The sequence below is a fragment of the Pristiophorus japonicus genome, chromosome 22 (assembly GCF_044704955.1).
Source record: "Pristiophorus japonicus isolate sPriJap1 chromosome 22, sPriJap1.hap1, whole genome shotgun sequence".
NCBI lineage: Eukaryota > Metazoa > Chordata > Chondrichthyes > Pristiophoridae > Pristiophorus > Pristiophorus japonicus.
The window spans coordinates 22,419,882-22,440,058 of record NC_091998.1 but is presented as its reverse complement, the minus strand read 5'-3'; the positions used below and the strand labels follow the sequence as shown (position 1 = coordinate 22,440,058).

At 45.9% G+C, this 20,177-nt stretch overlaps 2 protein-coding genes across 2 annotated transcripts in view; one reads left to right on the top strand and one right to left on the bottom strand.

The window, feature by feature from the left end:
• LOC139234712 (uncharacterized) overlaps positions 1-2,629 on the bottom strand; it is a 39,369-nt gene extending 36,740 nt beyond the window's left edge. Inside the window, exon 1 of the mRNA XM_070865387.1 lies at positions 2,440-2,629. Coding sequence (XP_070721488.1) covers positions 2,440-2,548 — 109 coding nt within the window. The 5' untranslated portion in view covers positions 2,549-2,629. The remainder of the gene's footprint in view (positions 1-2,439) is intronic.
• A 14,143-nt stretch (positions 2,630-16,772) lies between these two features.
• wdfy4 (WDFY family member 4) overlaps positions 16,773-20,177 on the top strand; it is a 328,629-nt gene continuing 325,224 nt past the window's right edge. Inside the window, exons 1-2 of the mRNA XM_070865753.1 lie at positions 16,773-16,838; positions 18,463-18,736. Coding sequence (XP_070721854.1) covers positions 18,482-18,736 — 255 coding nt within the window. The 5' untranslated portion in view covers positions 16,773-16,838; positions 18,463-18,481. The remainder of the gene's footprint in view (positions 16,839-18,462; positions 18,737-20,177) is intronic.

Sequence of the window (20,177 nt, the reverse complement as noted above, 5' to 3'; positions counted from 1 at the left end):
CATTCAAGATACATCACATTAACATTTCTTCCTATTTAAATGTCGGTGAGACGGCTGTATGGGAGCTGCAATGAACATTACATAAGAACATAAGAAATAGGAACTGGAGTACGGCCCCTCGAGCCTGCTCCGCCATCCAATAAGATCATGGCTGATCCGATCATGGACTCAGCTCCACTTTCCCGCCCGCTCCCCATAACCCCTTATTCCCTTATCGTTTAAGAAACTGTCTATTTCTGTCTTAAATTTATTCAATGTCCCAGCTTCCACAGCTCTCTGAGGCAGCGAATTTCACAAGTTTACAACCCTCAGAGAAGAAATTTCTCCTCATCTCAGTTTTAAATGGGCGACCCATTGGTCATGAGGCCAGTGTCAGCAAGGCCTTCTAACCACAGAGGGCATCATAACGATGCACTCGACATCCACGAATGTCTACGCCTTGTTGACCCATCCCTCATCCTCCCCTCCCTCCGGCACCTCCTCCCTCCCTCCTGCACCTCCTCCCTCCCTCCTGCTCCAACCCACAGGGACTGAGGCTAATTGTAGTGCTTCAATGTCCCATCCCAAATGAGCCCAATTGACTGGGAATCATAGAATTTAACAGCACAGAAAGAGGCCATTCGGCCCATCGTGCCTCTGCCGGCTCTTTAAAAGAGTGATTCAATTAATCCTGCTCCAACCCACTCTTCCCTCTTAGCCCTGCAAACGTTCCCTGTTCAAGTATATATCCAATTCCAATTTTGAAAGTTACCATTGGTTCTGCTTCCACCACCCTTTCAGGCAATGCTTTGCAGATCACAACAACGCATGGGGGCCAAAATTGCCCCCATTCTTAAGCTCCATTACTGACTCTAAGAGATGGGAATGGAGCAGAGAGGCCTCACCAACCGGAGGCCGATGGATGGGCCGTCTCTTGCTATACTGCCCCTGGGGCAAGAGCGGCGGGAACAAGTTTTCACACCACCCGTGCTGCCGGTCGGAAGGAGGTCGGCACCTGCCCAAGGTCGGCCTGACAATGGCGGCTGCGGGTTCAACCAGGCCACCAACAGGCAACCGGGAACCTGGTGGCTCCCTGGTGGCTCAGTGGGCTGAACTAAACCCCGTACAGAGCTCGCAGCGGATTTAACGGAAGAGGTGGGACGTTGGGACGCCTCAGCGGGCGCTGATGACCCTTTGGTACGGCCAACCCGACCCACTGGCACTTCCCTTCCGACCGGAAAAAAATACAAGACCTGAATATCACGGGGCGGAGAAAAATCTTAAACAACGGTGAGTGTGCCTACACTTAGTTTTGGGGGGGGGGGGTGAATTTTGGCCCCTGGGTTTTTAACTCTCCTAGGAGATCGCATGGCTCTAGTTGGGGTGGAATGTAGAATGTTTCAGTGTAAGGGACGTCGCAGTTGTGTGGGGCGGACTGGTTGGGCTGGGTGCTCTTTACCTTTCCGCCATTGTTCATAGGTTTATATGTAAACCGCCCCGACCTGTGTGAGAATTCCACCACAGCTCGGGGCTATAAATAGAGCAGGAGCGCCAGGCCCTGGAACATCGTGGGTGAAGGTGCAGCAAATGAGGGTACGGGGCCCAGAAGAGCCGGGGGCAGCACGGGCCTGCCCACACTGTGTGATATGTGTGCGCACTAGGTCCGTGCAGCAGAGCAGGTCTCCAGTCATCTTGGTCAATCCTTACCACTGGATAAAGGCCGAGCTCTGTCAAGCCCGTGTGGTGGCTGATGTGCAACGGTCACCACACGTTAAAAAAATCCACGCACAGGCATCTTCCATCCCCCTCAACTGGAGTTCAGGACTGGAACATCGGGTCCTTAATTGAAACATCTGTGAACTCATGGAAGCAAGTCATCCTCGTTCGAGGGACCACCTATGATGATGATGATGATGATGATGAGCAACCCTTCAGGGCTGCTGACCGAGGGCCGTGCGGCTCTTTGTCGGCCGGCACAAACACAATGGGCCGAAATGGCCTCCTTCTGCGGTGTAGATTTCTATGTTTCTCATCTCCCCTCTCATTCTTTCACCCATTCTCTTAAATCTGTGTCCTCTGGGTGACTGAACCACATGCCTGTGGAAGCAGTTTATCCTCATTGCCTCTTGATCAAAAAAAAAACCCTTTCACAAAACCCCCATGAAAATATCCCAGTTCTGACCGTGCACTTAACTTAGAGAGACGACCTTGAGGGGGAGGGAGTGAGTTGAGACTCGAAGCTTTATCGTGGTGCTGACAGCAGGAACAAGGCCCTAAAGCCAAACAGGATGTCCCAGCACAATTAGAATCAACAGGGGATTTAAAAAAATATATATACAATAATGCCAAGATGAGCCAACCTCTTGCTCCAGATCTGAGGGTGAAGGGCAGCCAGGGAGCAGTTCGGGTGGGGGGGGTTTGCAGTGCAATGGGAACACAGAGCTGGGTTTGCTGCCCTACCTCTGACGCTGAGAACAGTTCGGTCTTCTTGCAGCCAGCGGCGACATTGGAGCAAGTTACCCCGCCGCAGCGCTTCAGCGAAGTCACAGTCTGCCCCGGGACACAGCATCCAGGCTTGAGATGTGCACAGGCGAGCCGGGAGCAGCCTCTGCTTTATCCCCCACTGCAGCTCCGCCAGCCGCCGCACTACAAAGCACACACATACACACACATATATATATATATATATATAAATAATCCAGAAGCTTAAACAAAACGTTTGCCGAATTTTAACCCGAGGAAAAAAAACTCGGTCGGCAACAATATGGAACCAAACTTTTTTGGGGGGGCGAAATAACTTTTGCTAAAATTTACTTCCAAATGTGATTGGTGGTCTGAGGGGTTTTTTTTGCATTTAAAATTTAACCCATGTAGCATTTATTCCTGGAATGTAAATGTTTCCCTGCTTTCCCTCTGCTTTTCTTGTAATTTTTTTTTCACTTAGACCATGTCCTGCTCAATAGCTCCCATTATCTTGGCTTTCTGAATTTTTTTTGAAACAATAAAAGAGGGTTTAAATGTCGATGGATTTCCCCCTCACTACAGTGTTCTGATCTGCATTGGTAACACTACAGCAACAACAACTTTTATTTATATAGCACCTTTAACATAGTGAAACGTCCCAAGGTATTATGAGATTAAAAATTTGACACCGAGCCGCATAAGTAGAAATTAGCGCAGGTGACCAAAAGCTTGGTCAAAGAGGGAGGTTTTAAGGAGCGTCTTGAAGGAGGAAAGAGAGTGTAAAGTCCTGTCCCCTCAGTACAGATTCACACGAGGCATGTAGTGAAGTCAAGGTCACTCTGGACCTGCACCTTTATTTCACAGCTCTGGAATGCTGCACTTGCCTGAGACCTGTCCTTATATACCTGTCTCTTGCAAGTGCACCCCTGGTGGTAAGGTATGCTGGTGGTTACAGGTCATATCTTATTACAGTCATGTATAGCATGTTAGGATACAGTTATATATAATAATGTAAGATACATGACATCATCCTCCCCCAAGGTCTTATTGTCTTTATAGGTTCAGTCTCTCAGGTGGTCTAAACTCTCGCGTGGAGTGTCTGAGTTGTGGTTCAGTTGTTTGCCTTGGTGTCTGTTTTTCTTTGGGTGTGGTTGCTGGTATCTCGCCTGGGCTGTCTGTTTCGATTGGTGTGATTGTTGTTGACTCGCCTGGGCTGTCTGTTGGGATTGCCCTTTCCTCAGGTTGTTCCCTCTGTCTGTCCACCAGGTGTGGTGTGAGTTCCACATTGTTGTCTGCCTCTGGTTCCGCAGTGCTGTTTGTAAATCTGCTTTTGACTTGGTCTACATGCCTCCGGCAGGTTTTGCCATTATCCATTTGTACTACCAGTAGCCTGTTTCTTTCCTTGCCCGTTACTGTCCCTGCAAGCCATTTGGGACCCCTGCCATACTTTAGTACAAACACTTTGTCCCCTATCTCATTCCATCTCCCCTCGAATTTCTGTCATGGTACTCAGTCAGCTTACGCCGCTTTGCCTCAACGATTTTGTGCTTGTCTGGGAGGATTAATGAGAGCCTTGTTTTTAAAGTCCTTTTCATCAACAGTTGCGCGGGGGGGATCCCAGTCAGTGAGTGCGGACGAGATCTGTGCCCGCAACAGTCGCGACAGGCAACCCTGCAGCGTGGGACCTTGGATTTTAAGCATGCCTTGTTTAATGATTTGCACAGTCCTGTTCGTCAGACCCTTCTGTAGTTGCCAGGGGTAGCCTGTTGAGCGCGTCGGCACAGTTGTCTGTGCCTGGTCTGTGCCTCATTGTGTAGTCGTAGGACGCCAGCATGAGTACCCACCATTGAATTCGCGCCGAGTCGTTGGCGTTTATTGCCTTGCTCTCGGATAGGAGGGACGTGAGGGGCTTGTGGTCAGTTTCTAACGCGAACTTGGCCCCGAAAAGGTATTGGTGCATCTTTTTGACACCATACACGCACGCGAGCGCCTCCTTCTCTACCATTCCGTACCCACGCTCCGTCCGCGAAAGTGACCTGGAGGCATAAGCTATGGGTTGTAATTTGCCCGCACTATTGACATGTTGCAAAATGCACCCGACCCCATACGCTGACGCATCGCATGTGAGAACTAGCTTTTTACCTGGGTCAAAGAAAGTCAAAACACTGTTGGAACACAGAAGGTTGTGTGCCTTATTGAAGGCGCGTTCCTGGGCGTCCCCCAAAAACCAATCGCACCCCTTCCTGAGTAGCACGTGGAGAGGCTCCAGCAGCGTGCTTAAGTTCTGCATAAAGTTCCCAAAGTAATTGAGTAGCCCGAGAAAGGCGTGCAGTTCTGAGATATTCCGGGGCCTGGGTGTCAGGCGAATTGCTTCTGTTTTGGACTCTGTTGGGCCGATTCCATCAGCGGCAATCTTTCTGCCCAAAAATTCAACCTTGGGTGCGAGAAACAGGCACTTGGATTTCTTGACTCGTAGGCCTACCCGATCCAACCGCTTTAGTACTTCCTCCAAATTACGGAGATGGGAGTCGGTGTCCCTGCCCGTGATAAATATGTCATCTTGAAATACAACTGTCCCCGGGATGGACTTGAGCAGACTCTCCATGTTGCGCTAGAATATGGCAGCTGCCGACCTGATGCCGAATGGGCATCGATTGTACATGAAAAGGCCTTGATGTGTGTTGATGGTGGTGAGTAGCTTGGATTCCTCGGTCAATTCTTGCGTCATATATGCAGATGTGAGGTCTAATTTTGAGAAAAGTTTACCTCCAACCAATGTGGCAAATAAGTCCTCCGCTCTGGGCAGCGGGTACTGGTCCTGTAGGGAGACTCTGTTTATGGTAGATTTGTAGTCCCCACAGATTCGTACGGATCCATCAGGCTTCATGACTGGGACGATGGGACTTGCCCAGTCGCTAAATTCCACAGGTGATATAATGCCTTCCCACAGAAGCCTGTCTAGTTCGTGTTCAATCTTTTCCCTCATCACATGGGGTACAGCTCTGGCCTTGTGATGGACCGGTCTAGCATCCTGTGTGATGTAGATTTTGACTTTGGCCCCTTTGAAAGTGCCCACACCTGGCTGAAAGAGATGTTCAAATCGCTTTATAACTGTTGAGCAGGAGGTCCATTCCTCTAATGACATGGCATGGACATCATCCTATTTGCAGTTTAGTTTTGCCAGCCAGCTTCTCCTCAGCAGTGCTGGGGGGTCTCTGGGGACAATCCACAGGGGAAGTCAGTTCACTGTCCCTTTGTGTGTGACAGAGAGCATGGTGCTGCCGAGGACTGGTACGATTTCTTTGGTATAGGTCCTTAGTGTGCTGGCGACCCTTGTGAGTTTTGGTCTGTCTCTTTTATGCGGCCACAGTTGTTCAAATTGTTGAGCGCCCATGAGAGATTGACTTGCTCCCGTATCCAGCTCCATGTTGACAGATATCCCGTTGAGTAGGATCCTCATCATTATAGGAGGCATCATGTTGTAGGAGCAGTGGCCATTGATCGTGTTGACCCGCTGCACATCGGTGTCCCGGGTACTGTCCCCACCATCTTCTGGTCCGCTTTCCGACCTATCCGAAGCGTTAACCAGCCGAGCTGCCGTTTTTTTGCACATGCGGGCCAAATGCTCTGTTTTTTCACAATTTCTGCAAACAGCCTGCTGAAATCGATATCCCCTTGACGAGTGCCCACCCCCACACCTCCAGCACAGACCTGTTCTATTGTTTAAAGTGTTCCCAAAGAGCTGCGCCTGGCTGATCTCTCTTGAGCTTCTCTCAGTTTGTAGTTGATTGCTCGCATTGTGGGTTGATGAGGTGTGAACGGCCGTTTCTGTAGCCCTTGATGACTTCTACCTGCTGTCAAGAGCCTGTTCTCCCGGTTTTGTCTGTGTGTGGGGGTAGCAGCTTGTTTAGTGCTGTGAACTTCTTGTTCCGATATTTTGTTAGTTGTCGTACCTGCATTGTAAATCAACCTTGTTTCTTCTTCCCCTACCAAGAATGTCTGTGCAACCAGTGCTGCTGCCTCTAAGGTCAGGTTCTTGGTCTCTATGAGCTTTCGGAATATGCCTCCGTGGCCTATTCCTTCATGAAAAAGTCTCTCAGCATTTCTCTCCTCAGTTCATCGCAGAACTCACATAAACTAGCCAACCGCCGAAGTTCCGCCATGAAGTCGGGTATGCTCTGGCCCACACAGCGTCTGTAGTTGTAGAACCTGTGTCTGGCCATGTGTAGGCTGCTCGCTGGCTTCAGGTGGTCTCTTACCAGTGTGCTCAATTCTTCAAACCACTTGCTTGCTGGTTTCTCGAGTGCCAACAGATCCTTCATTAATGCGTATGTTTTTGAGCCACAGCTGGTCAAGAGATGGGCTCTTCTCTTGTCTGCCTTATCATCGCCTAACCAGTCTTTGGTTACAAAGCTTTGCTGGAGCCTTTCTATAAAGTCCTCCCAATTGTCTCCTGCATTGTACTTTTCATCTAATCCGTTGTTCGCCATTCTGTGGATTCTGTAATCCCGTAACTCGTCGCCATTGTAAAGTCCTGTCCCCTCAGTACAGATTCACACGAGACATGTAGTGAAGTCAAGGTCACTCTGGACCTGCACCTTTATTTCACAGCTCTGGAATGCTGCACTTGCCTGAGAACTGTCCTTATATACCTGTCTCTTGCAAGTGCACCCCTGGTGGTAAGGTATGCCAGTGGTTACAGGTCATATCTTATTACAGTCATGTATAGCATGTTGGGATACAGTTATATATAATAATGTAAGATACATGACAGAGAGGTGGAAAGGTTTAGTCAGGGAGTTCCAGAGCTTGGGCCCCAGGCAACAGAAGGCATGGCCACCAATGGTTGAGCGATTATAATCAGGAATGCTCAGGAGAGCAGAATTAGAGGACTCTATTTATATAGCGCCTTTAACATAGAAACATAGAAAATAGATGCAGGAGTAGGCCATTCGGCCCTTCGAGCCTGCATCGCCATTCAATGAGTTCATGGCTGAACATGCAACTTCAGTACCCCATTCCTGCTTTCTCGCCATACCCCTTGATCCCCCTAGTAGTAAGGACTACATCTAATTCCTTTTTGAATATATTTAGTGAATTGGCCTCAACAACTTTCTGTGGTAGAGAATTCCACAGGTTCACCACTCTCTGGGTGAAGAAGTTTCTCCTCATCTCGGTCCTAAATGGCTTACCCCTTATCCTTAGACTGTGACCCCGGTTCTGGATCTCCCCAACATTGGGAACATTTTTCCTGCATCTAACCTAAGTCTAAACCTGTCAGAATTTTAAACGTTTCTCATTCTTCTGAACTCCAGTGAAAACAAGCCCAGTTGATCCAGTCTTTCTTGATATGTCAGTCCCGCCATCCCGGGAATCAGTCTGATGAACCTTCGTTGCACTCCCTCAATAGCAAGAATGTCCTTCCTCAAGTTAGGAGACCAAAACTGTACACAATACTCCAGGTGTGGCCTCACCAAGGCCCTGTACAACTGTAGTAACACCTCCCTGCCCCTGTACTCAAATCCCCTCGCTATGAAGGCCAACATGCCATTTGCTTTCTTAACCGCCTGCTGTATCTGCATGCCAACCTTCAATGACTGATGTACCATGACACCCAGGTCTCGTTGCATCTTCTTATAGTACCTGTATTTCCCTAATCAGTCCCTTTTTTCTCACTTTGCTCTGTTCAGTAAACTTCCATTATATTCTGTATTTCAGTCCAGCAGTGATTGTTATCCAGTCCAAACTATTACATTGCAGGTTCCATCTACACATTTCACTGAATGTGGGAGCCATATGGGACACTTGTGACCAACTGTGTCGTCTCACTGATTTCCTCTAGTTTGGCTGTCTTTGTAATTCTGATTAATATGACAAATTTAATTAAACTTCAAACATTTTTTCTTGAAAATAATTCTTCAGTCCCCCCCTTAGGCAGGAGCTGGTGGAGCCTGCACCAAGATCTCATGATAATGCTTGGTTAAGCTCATGTATTGGGAGTGCCACAGGGACTGGGGCATGGAAGGAGACAGCAGCTAAGGCCACCATTTATAGATTTTTTTGGCAGGCCTCCAGTTGCATTATGGGATGAACCCCTAATTTAAATACATTCTGGAGCCTTAAGCCTGGTTGGTGTGCAGCCTCCAAGCTCACTGGGCCCACCTACATTGTTGTGCGCATTGAGCCGATCGGACACAAAGAAAGATAATATATCATCAGCCAGATGTATTTATAGTCACAGGTGACATCGGAACAATGGCCATTCAGTGATACCAGTACCTAGGGCATCTATAGCCATCTACAATCACGACTTTCAGGTGCAGAGTTAAATAGGGGAGTGGGTGGAGGTAAAGTAGATTTATTAAAAAATGTCACACATATTTGAGCTGCCTGAAGGGAACTGTTCCAATGAGATTAAGGCCCGAATTTTAATCTGGAGGCAGGTTGGAAGCGGGGGTGCTCAGAGGCGGTCGGGAAACATCCTGAGGTGCTTCGCAGGAGCATTATCAAACAAAATTTGACGCCGAGCTACAAAAGGCATATTGGCCCAGATTTTGCATTAAGAATAACGATGAGGCTAACACGTTATTATGGAGTAAATCGGACAGCAACTTCCGGAGTCTGCATAGGCAAAGTTAAATGCGGAAATCCGGAGGTTGCGGTCCGATTTGCCCTGTGCCTCCACATGCTTTGCTGCACCGGTATCTCACCAAGAGATTTGGTATTGAAATTAATGTAAGGGCTTACCCACTAGTTACCCACGAAACACAGCAGAAAAACTTAGGGCTGGTGCATTCAGATGTAAGTGAATTTTTAAGTGTGATAAGTCATATTTACTGCCAAACAAGCTCTCTGACCATAAAATTTTGATTGGACTCTCACTGCTTCAGAATTTAATTAGTGTTGCCGATTTAAAAAATATTGAAATCACTTTTTGTGTCTGCCTCTTTTATCTCTCTCTCTCTCTCTCTCCTAATCCCATCTTTCTTTCGCAATCTTTATTTTGCATTCTGTACATAATTTAAATCTAATTTATACTTCCTGCTTTACACTTCCTGGTTTCTCTCTGTGTGTCTCAGTAATGATTCTTGAATCGGATTGGTTGAAGAGCTATGCTCGCACACACCACAGATCCCCTGTAGAGGGTGCCATGATGCATCAGATGCCCGATGACAGCAAGTCTCCACTCAGAAGCTCGCAAAAAATCTGTGGGCAGCTGTCAGCGAAGTGAACGGCAAACACCATTTCTTTGCCACTGATCGCAAAATCCAGGCCAACAGGACAGAAGACCAGAAGCTTGATCCAGGAAGTAGGCTTTAAGGAGTATCTTGGTGTCAAATTTTGCCTGACGATGCTCCCGTGAAGCGCCGCGGGACATTTTACTACGTTAAAGGTGCTATATAAATGTAAGTTGTTATTGCTCCATATGGTATAGTTATTTGTAAAAGATTCCATGGCACTATTTTGAACAAGAGCAGGGGAGTTCTCCCCTGTGTCCCAGGCCAATATTTACTCCTTAATCAACATAACAAAAACAGATTATTTGGTCATTTTGTGGGAGCTTGCTGTGCACAAGTTGGCTGCCGCGTTTCCCACATTACAACAGTGACTACCCTCCAAAAGTACTTCATTAGCTGTAAAGTGCTTTGAGTTGTCCGGTGGTCATGAAAGGCGCTGTATAAATGCAACTCTTTCTTTTTTTTGTTTTATGGTAATTCACTCTCATACTACAGCCCCTATCAATTGATGTTCTCCACACTCATAGTATCTCGAAAGCTGTTTCACCTCTTGTTACATGGTTGCCATCATATTCAGAATACTTACTGCAAATGATTAAAAAAGCGTTATATCGATTTCAGGATCAATCAATGAATGGTAACTAATTGAAGGCAGCTGCCTTGCTGATAGTCACTATGTTTGGTGTTTCCCCCAGATCGGGGGGCGGGGCACGGTTGAATGTTTTTTTGTTTACTCCCAAAAAGAGTTTAAGCTTCACTCCTATGGTTTGAGATGTAATCAGCACTATTGATTTAAATTACTGGCTTGTAAATCAGTACCATTGACTTTTATTACTATCGGTTCACCAGCACCGAGCTCCTCGCTACTGGCTGGTTCAACTTTAACGGGTGTTTATGCTGTAGATTTAGCCTTTCTGCAAAGTGTTTTCCCCAGGGCACTTTGTAAACTCACCTGGGGTTTATTCAAGTGCTTCGAGATTGTGGAAACTCTCAAAGGTTTACATTTTATCTGCCGGGAGGGGTGCTGTGTGCTCAAGTGTGATCACACAAGGTCAGAGCTCTCTGCTGAGCTGCAGAGTCTGAACCAGTCAGAGATTGGCAGCCGTGGTTTAAATACATCTCTAGTGGGGGAGGCCAGGCGCTCTCCACATATTGGCCCGAAAATTGCGGTCGTCAGTTTCCAGCGGGCGGCCTCCGACCGAAACTTTTTAACGAAAATACCCAGGTAATCCTGGAGAAACGTAGACTTGTTCCGAGGCCTATTTGCGCAGTCTGGCGAACGGGCCCATGTCTTCCAGGAACATATGCGTCTCCTGGGATCATGTGGGTCTGGACCACCAATCACAATGTAGTATTCTCATTCATACTAATGGAAACTCCGAGCTATCAACGAGAATACCCCCCAAAATCATATAAAACACCAACATAAATTTAAAAAAAAACACTTCTTTTAAAAAAATTAATAGAAATTACATTAAATTAAATGTTTTAGAGAAGAATTAAAAAAATGTTTCAATAGTGTTCAAAATAAACATACCTTCATAGACAGGGTTTTTAATATAAAAATAAGTAATCACATTTAATTTTTCAATGTTTTGAAACTCTTATGCTGGTAAAAGTAGGACTTATGCCTGCTTTTACCAGTCATAAGAGTTTGAAGGACATTCATTCGTTGGGCAAATAGCCCAAATCTCCACCCGCGAAAGTCCTTCTCCCGGGGGTGCATTTTGACAGATAGTAATTTGTGGCTCTCGGCACTTGCGCCTCGCACGCCGGGAACCAGCATTTGTGAGGATCTTTGGGTACGTGTGCACATCGTAGACACCCAGAGAGGCTGCAATTTTCGGGCCATTAAAATCCATGTTTGAAAGTTTTCCCAGACTTCTGGAATTTATTTTGAGTGCCAGCTGTGGCTCAGTAGGTAACACCCTCGCCTCTGAGTTAAAAGGTTGTGGGTTCAAGTTCCACTCCAAGGACTTGAGCACATAAATCTAGGCTGGCGCTCCAGTGCAGTGTTGAGGGAGTGCTGCAGGGTCAGCCTCGTAGGGCAACTCTACTGTTGAAGAGGGCTCAGGTGCATGAAGCTGCCTGTTGGAGATTGTGCGTGTGGTTACCTGGCCTGAACAAGGTGTTTACCAGCTTTGTGCAGAACCAACCCGGCAACTTTTTACAGAGCTGCTTTGTGATGTAGAAATCCGAGAATCAGTGACTCCATCTATAACTGGACAAACGGCCCGATGACTGAGCAATCACTGGTTAAAGATTTATTTTCGCATCTGGTAAAGTAAGTCAGGATTTTAAATACAATATGACAGAGGAAAGCAACTCGGACCTAAGTTATTTACAGGGTGACTGTGATTAGGATCAAATGGCAGGTTGCGGTCACCAGTTCCTCCTACATGTTTGTTGCTTGAAATAAACGCGATCATTCAGAAACCAGTCCAACTCCTCTAACCGAGAAGCAGAAGTGAAACTTAACGCCCAGCCGGAGTAACTGACACAATTATATATCGTATGAACATTGGTGTGGATTTCTCTAAATCAAACATTCGGCGCTACTGTAATTACTTCGGCAGCAATAATTTAAGGCATGGCTTCAGCGTCTCAGTGTTTTATTCGAGCCACGTCGAGATAGGACTTAAACTTAAAAGGAGCAGTGCACGAAAAAGGGTTTCTTGTCGGTATATGGGGCGAAGGAGCGGCAAGAGTTTGTAGAGGGAAGTGACCGGAGCCCAGGAAAGGCGAGGGCCCAGGGGCAGCGCGGGCCAGCCCACACTGCGATATGTGTGCCCGCTCAGTCTGTGCAGCAGAGCTAGTCTCCAGTTAGTCTTGGGTAACCCTTGCCACTGGACCAAGACCTAGTTCTGTCAAGCCTGTGTGGTGGCTGGTGTGCAACGGCCACCACATGTTAAAAAAATCCACGCACAGGCATCTTCCACCCTTCAACATGTAGTTCAAGACCTGGAATATTAGGCCCTTCATTGAAACACCTGTGAACTCGTCCCTTTTTGGCATGGAAGCAAGTCATCCTCACTTCGAGGGACCGCCTATGATGATGATGTGATGGGAGGAGGGGGAAGTCGAGCATTGTGTTTGTTTCTATGGCCTATCAGTTGAATCATCTATTTCCAGGGCAACTTGCATCACAGTATTGTGTCTGTAGAGAAACATAAAAAAATGTTTGGCAAACACGATTTTCCCCTCTAGAGCAGTATTGTGTCTGTAGAGAAACATAAAAAAATATTTGGCAAACACGTTTTTCCCCTCTAGAGCATGCTCCTTTAACAACAACAACAACAACAACAACAACAACAACTTGTATTTATATAGCCTCTAAAGTAGTGAAACATCCCAAGGTGCTTCACAGGAGTGTTATGAGATATAAAATTTGACACCGAGCCACATGAGGAGAAATTAGTGCAGCTGACCAAACACTTGGTCAAAGAGAGAGGTTTTAAGGATGGTCTTGAAGGTGATCCAAAACTCGGCTGCCCGTGTCCTAACTTGCACCAAGTCCTGCTCACCCATCACCCCTGTGCTCGCTGACCTACATTGGCTCCTGGTTAAGCAACACCTCGATTTCAAAATTCTCATCCTTGTTTACAAATCCCTCCACAACAACAACTTGTAACTATTTTAACGTTGTGAAACATTCAAAGGCTAACTCAGGAGTATTATTCACAGGCAAATGCAAGTCTTTCTTTTTCCTTTCATATATTTTTTCAATTAAGCTATTTTCTGGAAAGGTTCTTTGTTTTGGACTGGTGTTTTCTCCATCCTCTGTGCATTGCCTTATCTGCTTGCTTTTAATTTTCACATATCTCAAGCCTTATCTAGTAACAGTTTTGCATACCGGACAGACTGCATTCATTTTGCCTGAGATACCGAGCAGTGCATGCCAGAGAAAGGGAAGGACAATTTGAAAGAAACAAAGACTTGGATTTATATAGTGCCTTTCACGACCACCGGATGTCTCAAAGCGCTTTACAGCCAATGAAATACTTTTGAAGTGTAGTCACTGTTGTAACATAGGAAACACGGCAGCCAATTTGTGCACGACAAGCTCCCACAAACAATAATATGATAATGATCAGATAATCTGTTTTTTTGTTATGTTGATTGAGGGATATTGGCCAGGGAACCGGGAATAAGTCCCCTGAAGTTTCACCACAATTATGCAGGTTAAAAACATGGCACACAACTCCGCTCAAAATAGTTCCATGGGATCCTTTACGTCCATTTAAGAGAGCAGACGGCCTTGGTTTAATGTGTCATCTGAAAGATGACACCTCTGACAGTGTGACACTCCTTCAGCACTGCACTGGAGTGTCAGCCTAGATTTTTGTGCTCAAGTCCTGGGAGTGGGACTTGAACCCACAAACCTTGTGACTGCGGTGAGAGTGCTGCTCACTGAGCCACAGCTGACACTGTGATTTAGGGTCAAGAATGGCAAGGCCATAACTGTATCTCGGTTAGTGACTCCCATGGGCTTGGCAAAAACAGAGATTACAATTCCACAGTGCAATGGAAAGAAGAGAAGTGAATTTCAGGTCAATGTCCTCATGCATTGACCTCCACCTGTGAGTCCTTGACATTGGGCATCGCCACATCTCAGCCAGCCCACGTGCTCTCTCCCTCCCCACCCAGTCAGCTGTGGCAGTTTCACTCCTGCTAGTTCAAAGCAAAGGGTTGGCACAAGTGACCACAAATATATTTTGTGTGTGGGTGGGCATTCTGTGCAGTGAGATTCCCTCCAGCCCAGTCAGAAGGTTAGGGGTGAATCTGTGAGTAAAATGAGATAATTTTTTTTCTGCTGTAGCTTCAACTTAATTTTTAATGTGGGTGTTTATTTGCCAACAGTGGGATTGCTTTCATGGTTGTAGTGGTGGAGTCACTGCTCTAAATGCTGACACTTTAGAAAACTGTTGACAAAGGAGGCCTGCCTGTTGGTTGTCATTTGCTTTTAATATTACATTTTTAAGGCGAGAGCAGGGCGGATATAATCCTTTGTCTCAGCCATGATATTGGCTATGCACGTTCATCGGAATCCCATTAGACATTTTCTTCCTCAGTGTGTCAGCCGTGGCTCGGCTGGTGCTCGTTCTTGCCTCTGAGTCAGGAGGTCATGGGCTCAATCCCCGCTCCAGAGACTTGAGCACATAATCCAGGCTCACCCATCAGTGTCGTGCTAAGAGAGTGCCGCACTGTCAGAGCCATCTTTTAGATGAGACCTAAAACCTGTCTGTCCTCTCAGATGGATGTTGTAATGCCTGCACCGGTGAGGATGCTCACAGGTTTGTAGAGCTGTTGCATTGTGAGTGACTCAACAATGTCACGTGATGTTCACAAACCCCAGTCAGTTGGGTCTAGGTCATCCACGACGAGGTATGCAGTTGTGAGCCTGGTGGATGAACTGGTAATGTGTCATGTGATTGTTAAACCTTTGCTAATAAACCAACTATTTCTTCATAGCAATGTGTTGCAATAAATTCTTAAGCAAAGAAGTCATGAATCAAATCCATTACAGACATAAAAGATCCTATGGCACTATTCGAAGGAAGAGCAGGGGAATTCTCCCTAGTAATCTGGCCAATATTTATCCATTAACTAATATCACTAAAACAGATTATCTGGTCATTATCTGATTATTGTTTATAGGATTTTGCTGTGTGCAAATTAGTTGTTACATTTCCTACATTACAATATTGTTCCACTTCAAACTGCCTCATTAGCTGCAAAGAGCTTTGGATTGACCTGAGGTTGTGAAAGCCACTTAATATACTGCAAGTTTCTCTCTCTCTCTCTCTCTCTCTCTCTCTCTCCCCACCCTTTTCTGGCCTGTATGGATAATCTTGAAGTGGAGCCTAGGCTATTATACTATTATGTTAAATATTAATGTAGCTTTAAAATAACATGCAAAACAACAATAATATAAAAGAAATATACCTGAGGCCAGTGTGAATTGCATATGTAGGTATATGGGGCAAAATTTCTCTCAATAATTAATCCTCTGCTGCTGCTGCAATTGAAGGTACAGATGGCATTAAATGTATCATACCTGAGTGCACGTTTTGTTAGCATGTTAATAATTATGGAGAAAAACAGGAACTCTGTTTTCTGTCAAAAAGCAAATTTTGCTGCAGTAAAACTGAATCCGTAACATTCAGAAATGTACTTTCTCACGAGGTCTTGTTGATTGTTCTTTGTTTCTCTTCACTCCCTTTTCCCACAGCCAATGGACAGTCTCGCCTTAGTCCAAAACTCACATCTCCTCTCCACACTAAAGTTAAACAGACAAGTTGTTCGCTTTGATTTTATTTTGCCTCTACTGCATTTTGAGACAACCACTGTTTCATTGGAGGAGAGTGATCTTTTGATTTGAATGATGGTAGGACATTTTTGACACTAAACTGAAGATATAACCCTCCCAAGTAACTTGAGTTAATCGTAGAATCATACGACATAGAAAGAGGCCATTTGGCCCATCGTGCCTGTGCTGGCTCTGGAAAAAGTTATCCAATTAGTCCCACTCCCCTGCTCGTTCCCCATAGCCCTGCAAATTTCTCCTTTGCAAGTATATCGCCAGTTCCCTTTTGAAAGTTACTATTGAATCTTCTTCCACCAGCCTTTCAGATTGTAACAACTCACATTGTAACACAAAATGTATCCTAAATGGCACCCCCCCCCCCCCCCCCCCCCCCCGGATGTTTTGCTTCAATCTGTGTGCTCTTGTTACCGACACCGGTGGGAACAGTTTCTAATATCTCCTGTCATTGTGTCTAAATGTAAATCTCACACAGCTGTAAGAATGAAGGCAGTCAATGTGGAGAGCAATGATTAGATAATTATTTGCTCAAACAACTTCTGCAAAGTTCTCTCGCTGGGTTATGATTTATTGGGCAAGGACAGCCCACATTTCATCTACTTCTCTCTTTTATCAGGAAATTAGCCACATGACCTGAGTCTCTGCTGCTGATTCACTGGACCCCGTTGCAGATCCAGACAGAAGGCATTTTCTTGTTTAGACGAGGATCGCATTATCAATTTTGTGATCTGAGGGAGATATGAAGCTGCTCGTTTGGAATAGAGCTACCTGTGTAGGCAGTGCAAGCTACAGGGGATTTTGAACCAACACTGGGCGCCGCTGCTTAGAGTCAAGTGAGTCCTGTTGCTCTGGGCCTTGCAGCCCTTCAGAGGGCTGGCAAACCACGTGATATACATGCCCGTGTGTGTGTGTGTGTGAGTGTAGGTGTGTGTGAGTGTAGGTGTGTGTGAGTGTAGGTGTGTGTGAGTGTAGGTGTGTGTGAGTGTAGGTGTGTGTGAGTGTAGGTGTGTTTGTGTGTATGGGTGTGTGTGTGTGTGTGTGTATGGGTGTAGGTGCGTGTGTGTGTATGTGTGAAGGTGTGTGTGTGTGAAGGTGTGTGTGTGTGTGTGTGTGTGTGAAGAATCCTTCACTAAACTGGGGAGTGACAGTCCAGGGCAGGAATTTCTTACATTATTATTGCTGGATTTGAGACCTGTGTAACTTTTTAAAAAGTAGTTTAGGTATTACATTTGCTTTTAATGTTTTATCGCTGTCATTATCTGAGCTTTATTGTAATGTAACTTGTCACCTTATATGTGGGTGGATGAAACTAAATGTGATGCTGATTATTTGTGAATTTCATACGTACAGGGGTGAAGAGATTTCATCCTCAAAGCATCAAATGTCTTCCTCAATGAAAATGTTCTCTCAGGTTTACATATGAGGGGAGGCTTCCTGTGGGGGAAGCAGGTATTGGGAAATTCCACATCCCAGCCTGGGATTTTCCAACCACAGAAACGACTGGAAAATCACAAGCTGGGGGGAGAAAGCAGGGAAGGGGGGAAATCATAGGCTGTAAGAAAATCGTTGGTGTGCTAAAACTCACTGGCGAGAGGAAAATCATGGTGGGTGGGTGTGGGTGAGGGTGGGGGAATGGGGTGGGGGGGGGAGAGGGTGGGTGGGGGAGAGGGTGGGTGGATGGGGTGGGGGGGGAGGGGAGAGGGTGGGGGTGGGAGTGGGGGGCAGAGTGGAGTGGGGAGGTGAGAGGAGAAAAATCACCGAGCCGGGGGTGGGGGGGAAATCAGAGGCTGGAGGATAATCACAGACAGCATGAAAATCACTTGACATGAGGAAGATTGCGAGGGGAGAGGGGGGGGGGTGATGAAAATCACAGGCTTATGAAAATCGGGGTTGGGGGAAATGATGTGGGGTGCACAGTTTCCTGATATATGTTTCTGACAGGCTCTGCCCCAGGGAGCATCTAAAGTGGAAAAGCTTTCGTTGATTATCATATAGCTGAACTAGTCTGGTGAATAATTGCCTCCGTTTCCTATTGGCAGAGAAATCCAGGTGTATTTCAGCTTTCGTACACAGATGGTAAAACCACTTTGTTTCTCCTCCCTATCTCTGTAATCTCTTCCAGCCCCACAACCCCCTGAGATGTCTGCGCTCTCAAATTCTGCCGTCCTGAGCATCCCTGATTATAATCGCTCAACCATCGGTGGCCGTACCTTTTGTTGCCTAGGCCCTAAGCTCTGGAACTCCCTCCCTAAACCTCTCCACCTCTTTACCTCTCTTTCCTCCTTCAAGTCATTCCTTAAAACCTACCTTTTTGACCTAAGCTTTTGGTCACCTGCCCTAATTTCACCTTGGCTCAGTGTCAAATTTATTTTTTGCCTTATAACACTCCTGTGAAGCGCCTTGGGATGTTTTACAATGTTAAAGGCGCTATCTAAATACAAGTTGTTGTTGTTGCAGGAGGGAGCAACGCGAGCAGATGGAAAGAGGTACGGACAGGTTGAATCAGCTGGCGGAATGCACAGACCCGCTACAATGCAAAGTAGCCTCTCCGTGGACGGGGGGTGAAATTGCAGCGAACCAGCCCTCGGAACCCGAGGAGCAACAGGACACCGAGGCGACAGTGGTGCAATGTCTGGAAAGGCAGTTCTCCCATTATCTCCACTCACTTCCTCTTCTCGCACAGGAAGAGAAACAGACCCTGTGGAATGGGCTCATCCCTCTCTTCTTGCAGGTGCGTGTTCTTGGCCCAGGGGCAGATTAACCACAGGCCCCAGATCCACCAAACAACATAGGCCCACCAAATAAATGTAGGAAAAAAAATATAAGGCCTCCCAAATAGGCTGAATAAAATAGACAATAAGAGAGGAAAAACAAGACTGAGGAAAATAGATTCACTTGTTTATACTATATACACAAATGTACACTAATGTACCTATATACACTAATGTACCTATATACAGAACAGAATATGTACTAGCCTGTTTGTTTCACATGCTATTGAGAGAAATTTGCATATAGGTGTAGGAATCTAGTATTGCAATGTTACCAGAACCAGAATATATACCTACTTGATACAGAATATATGCTTTCATTGTTGAATATACTGGCCTATGTTTTCATACTCAGAATCAGAATCATATACGTAATGTAATGATCATGAACAAAGATAACTATCGGCCCATTTGGATCCGTTTGCCCCAGGCCCATCGGGTCCTGAATCCGGCCCTGTCTTGGCCCTAGTGATTTTCACTTTCATAACACTGTGGTGAATTATCAACCGTTAGTTTGCACTTAGAAGTGGGAAGGAAGTTTTAGAAGAGGAAGCTGAGGTTATATGAGGTTATTATCTTTATCCATTTCTGATTGCACTCAATCATAAGAACATAAGAACATAAGAGTAGGCCATCTAGCCCCTCGAGCCTGCTCCGCCATTCAATAAGATCATGGCTGATCTGGTCATGGACTCAGCTCCACTTACCCGCCCTCTCCCCGTAACCCTTAATTCCCTTATTGGTTAAAAATCTATCTATCTGACTTGAAAACATTCAATGAGCTAGCCTCAACTGCTTCCTTGGGCAGAGAATTCCACAGATTCACAACCCTCTGGGAGAAGAAATTCTTTCTCAACTCGGTTTTAAATTGGCTCCTCCATATTTTGAGGCTGTGCCCCCTAGTTCTAGTCTCCCCTACCAATGGAAGCAACCTCTCTGCCTCTATCTTGTCTATCCCTTTCATGATTTTAAGTGTTTCTATAAGATCACCCCTCATCCTTCTGAACTCCAACGAGTAAAGACCCAGTCTACTCAATCTATCATCATAAGTTAACCCCCTCATTTCTGGAATCAGCCTAGTGAATCGTCTCTGTACCCCTTCCAAAGCTAGTATATCCTTCCTTAAGTAAGGTGACCAAAACTGCACGCAGTACTCTAGGTGCGGCCTTACCAATACCTTATACAGTTGCAGCAAGACCAATCAGTTTCACGTATGTATGTGTATTTATATATATACTTATATGATAAACACATTTACAAAATACAATTGTAAAATACTGCGGATGCTGGAAATCTGAAATAAAAATGCTGGAAATACTCAGCAGGTCAGGCAGCATCTGTGGAGTGAGAAACAGAGTTATCGTTTCAGGTCAGTGAGTTCTGATGAAAGGTCATTCACCT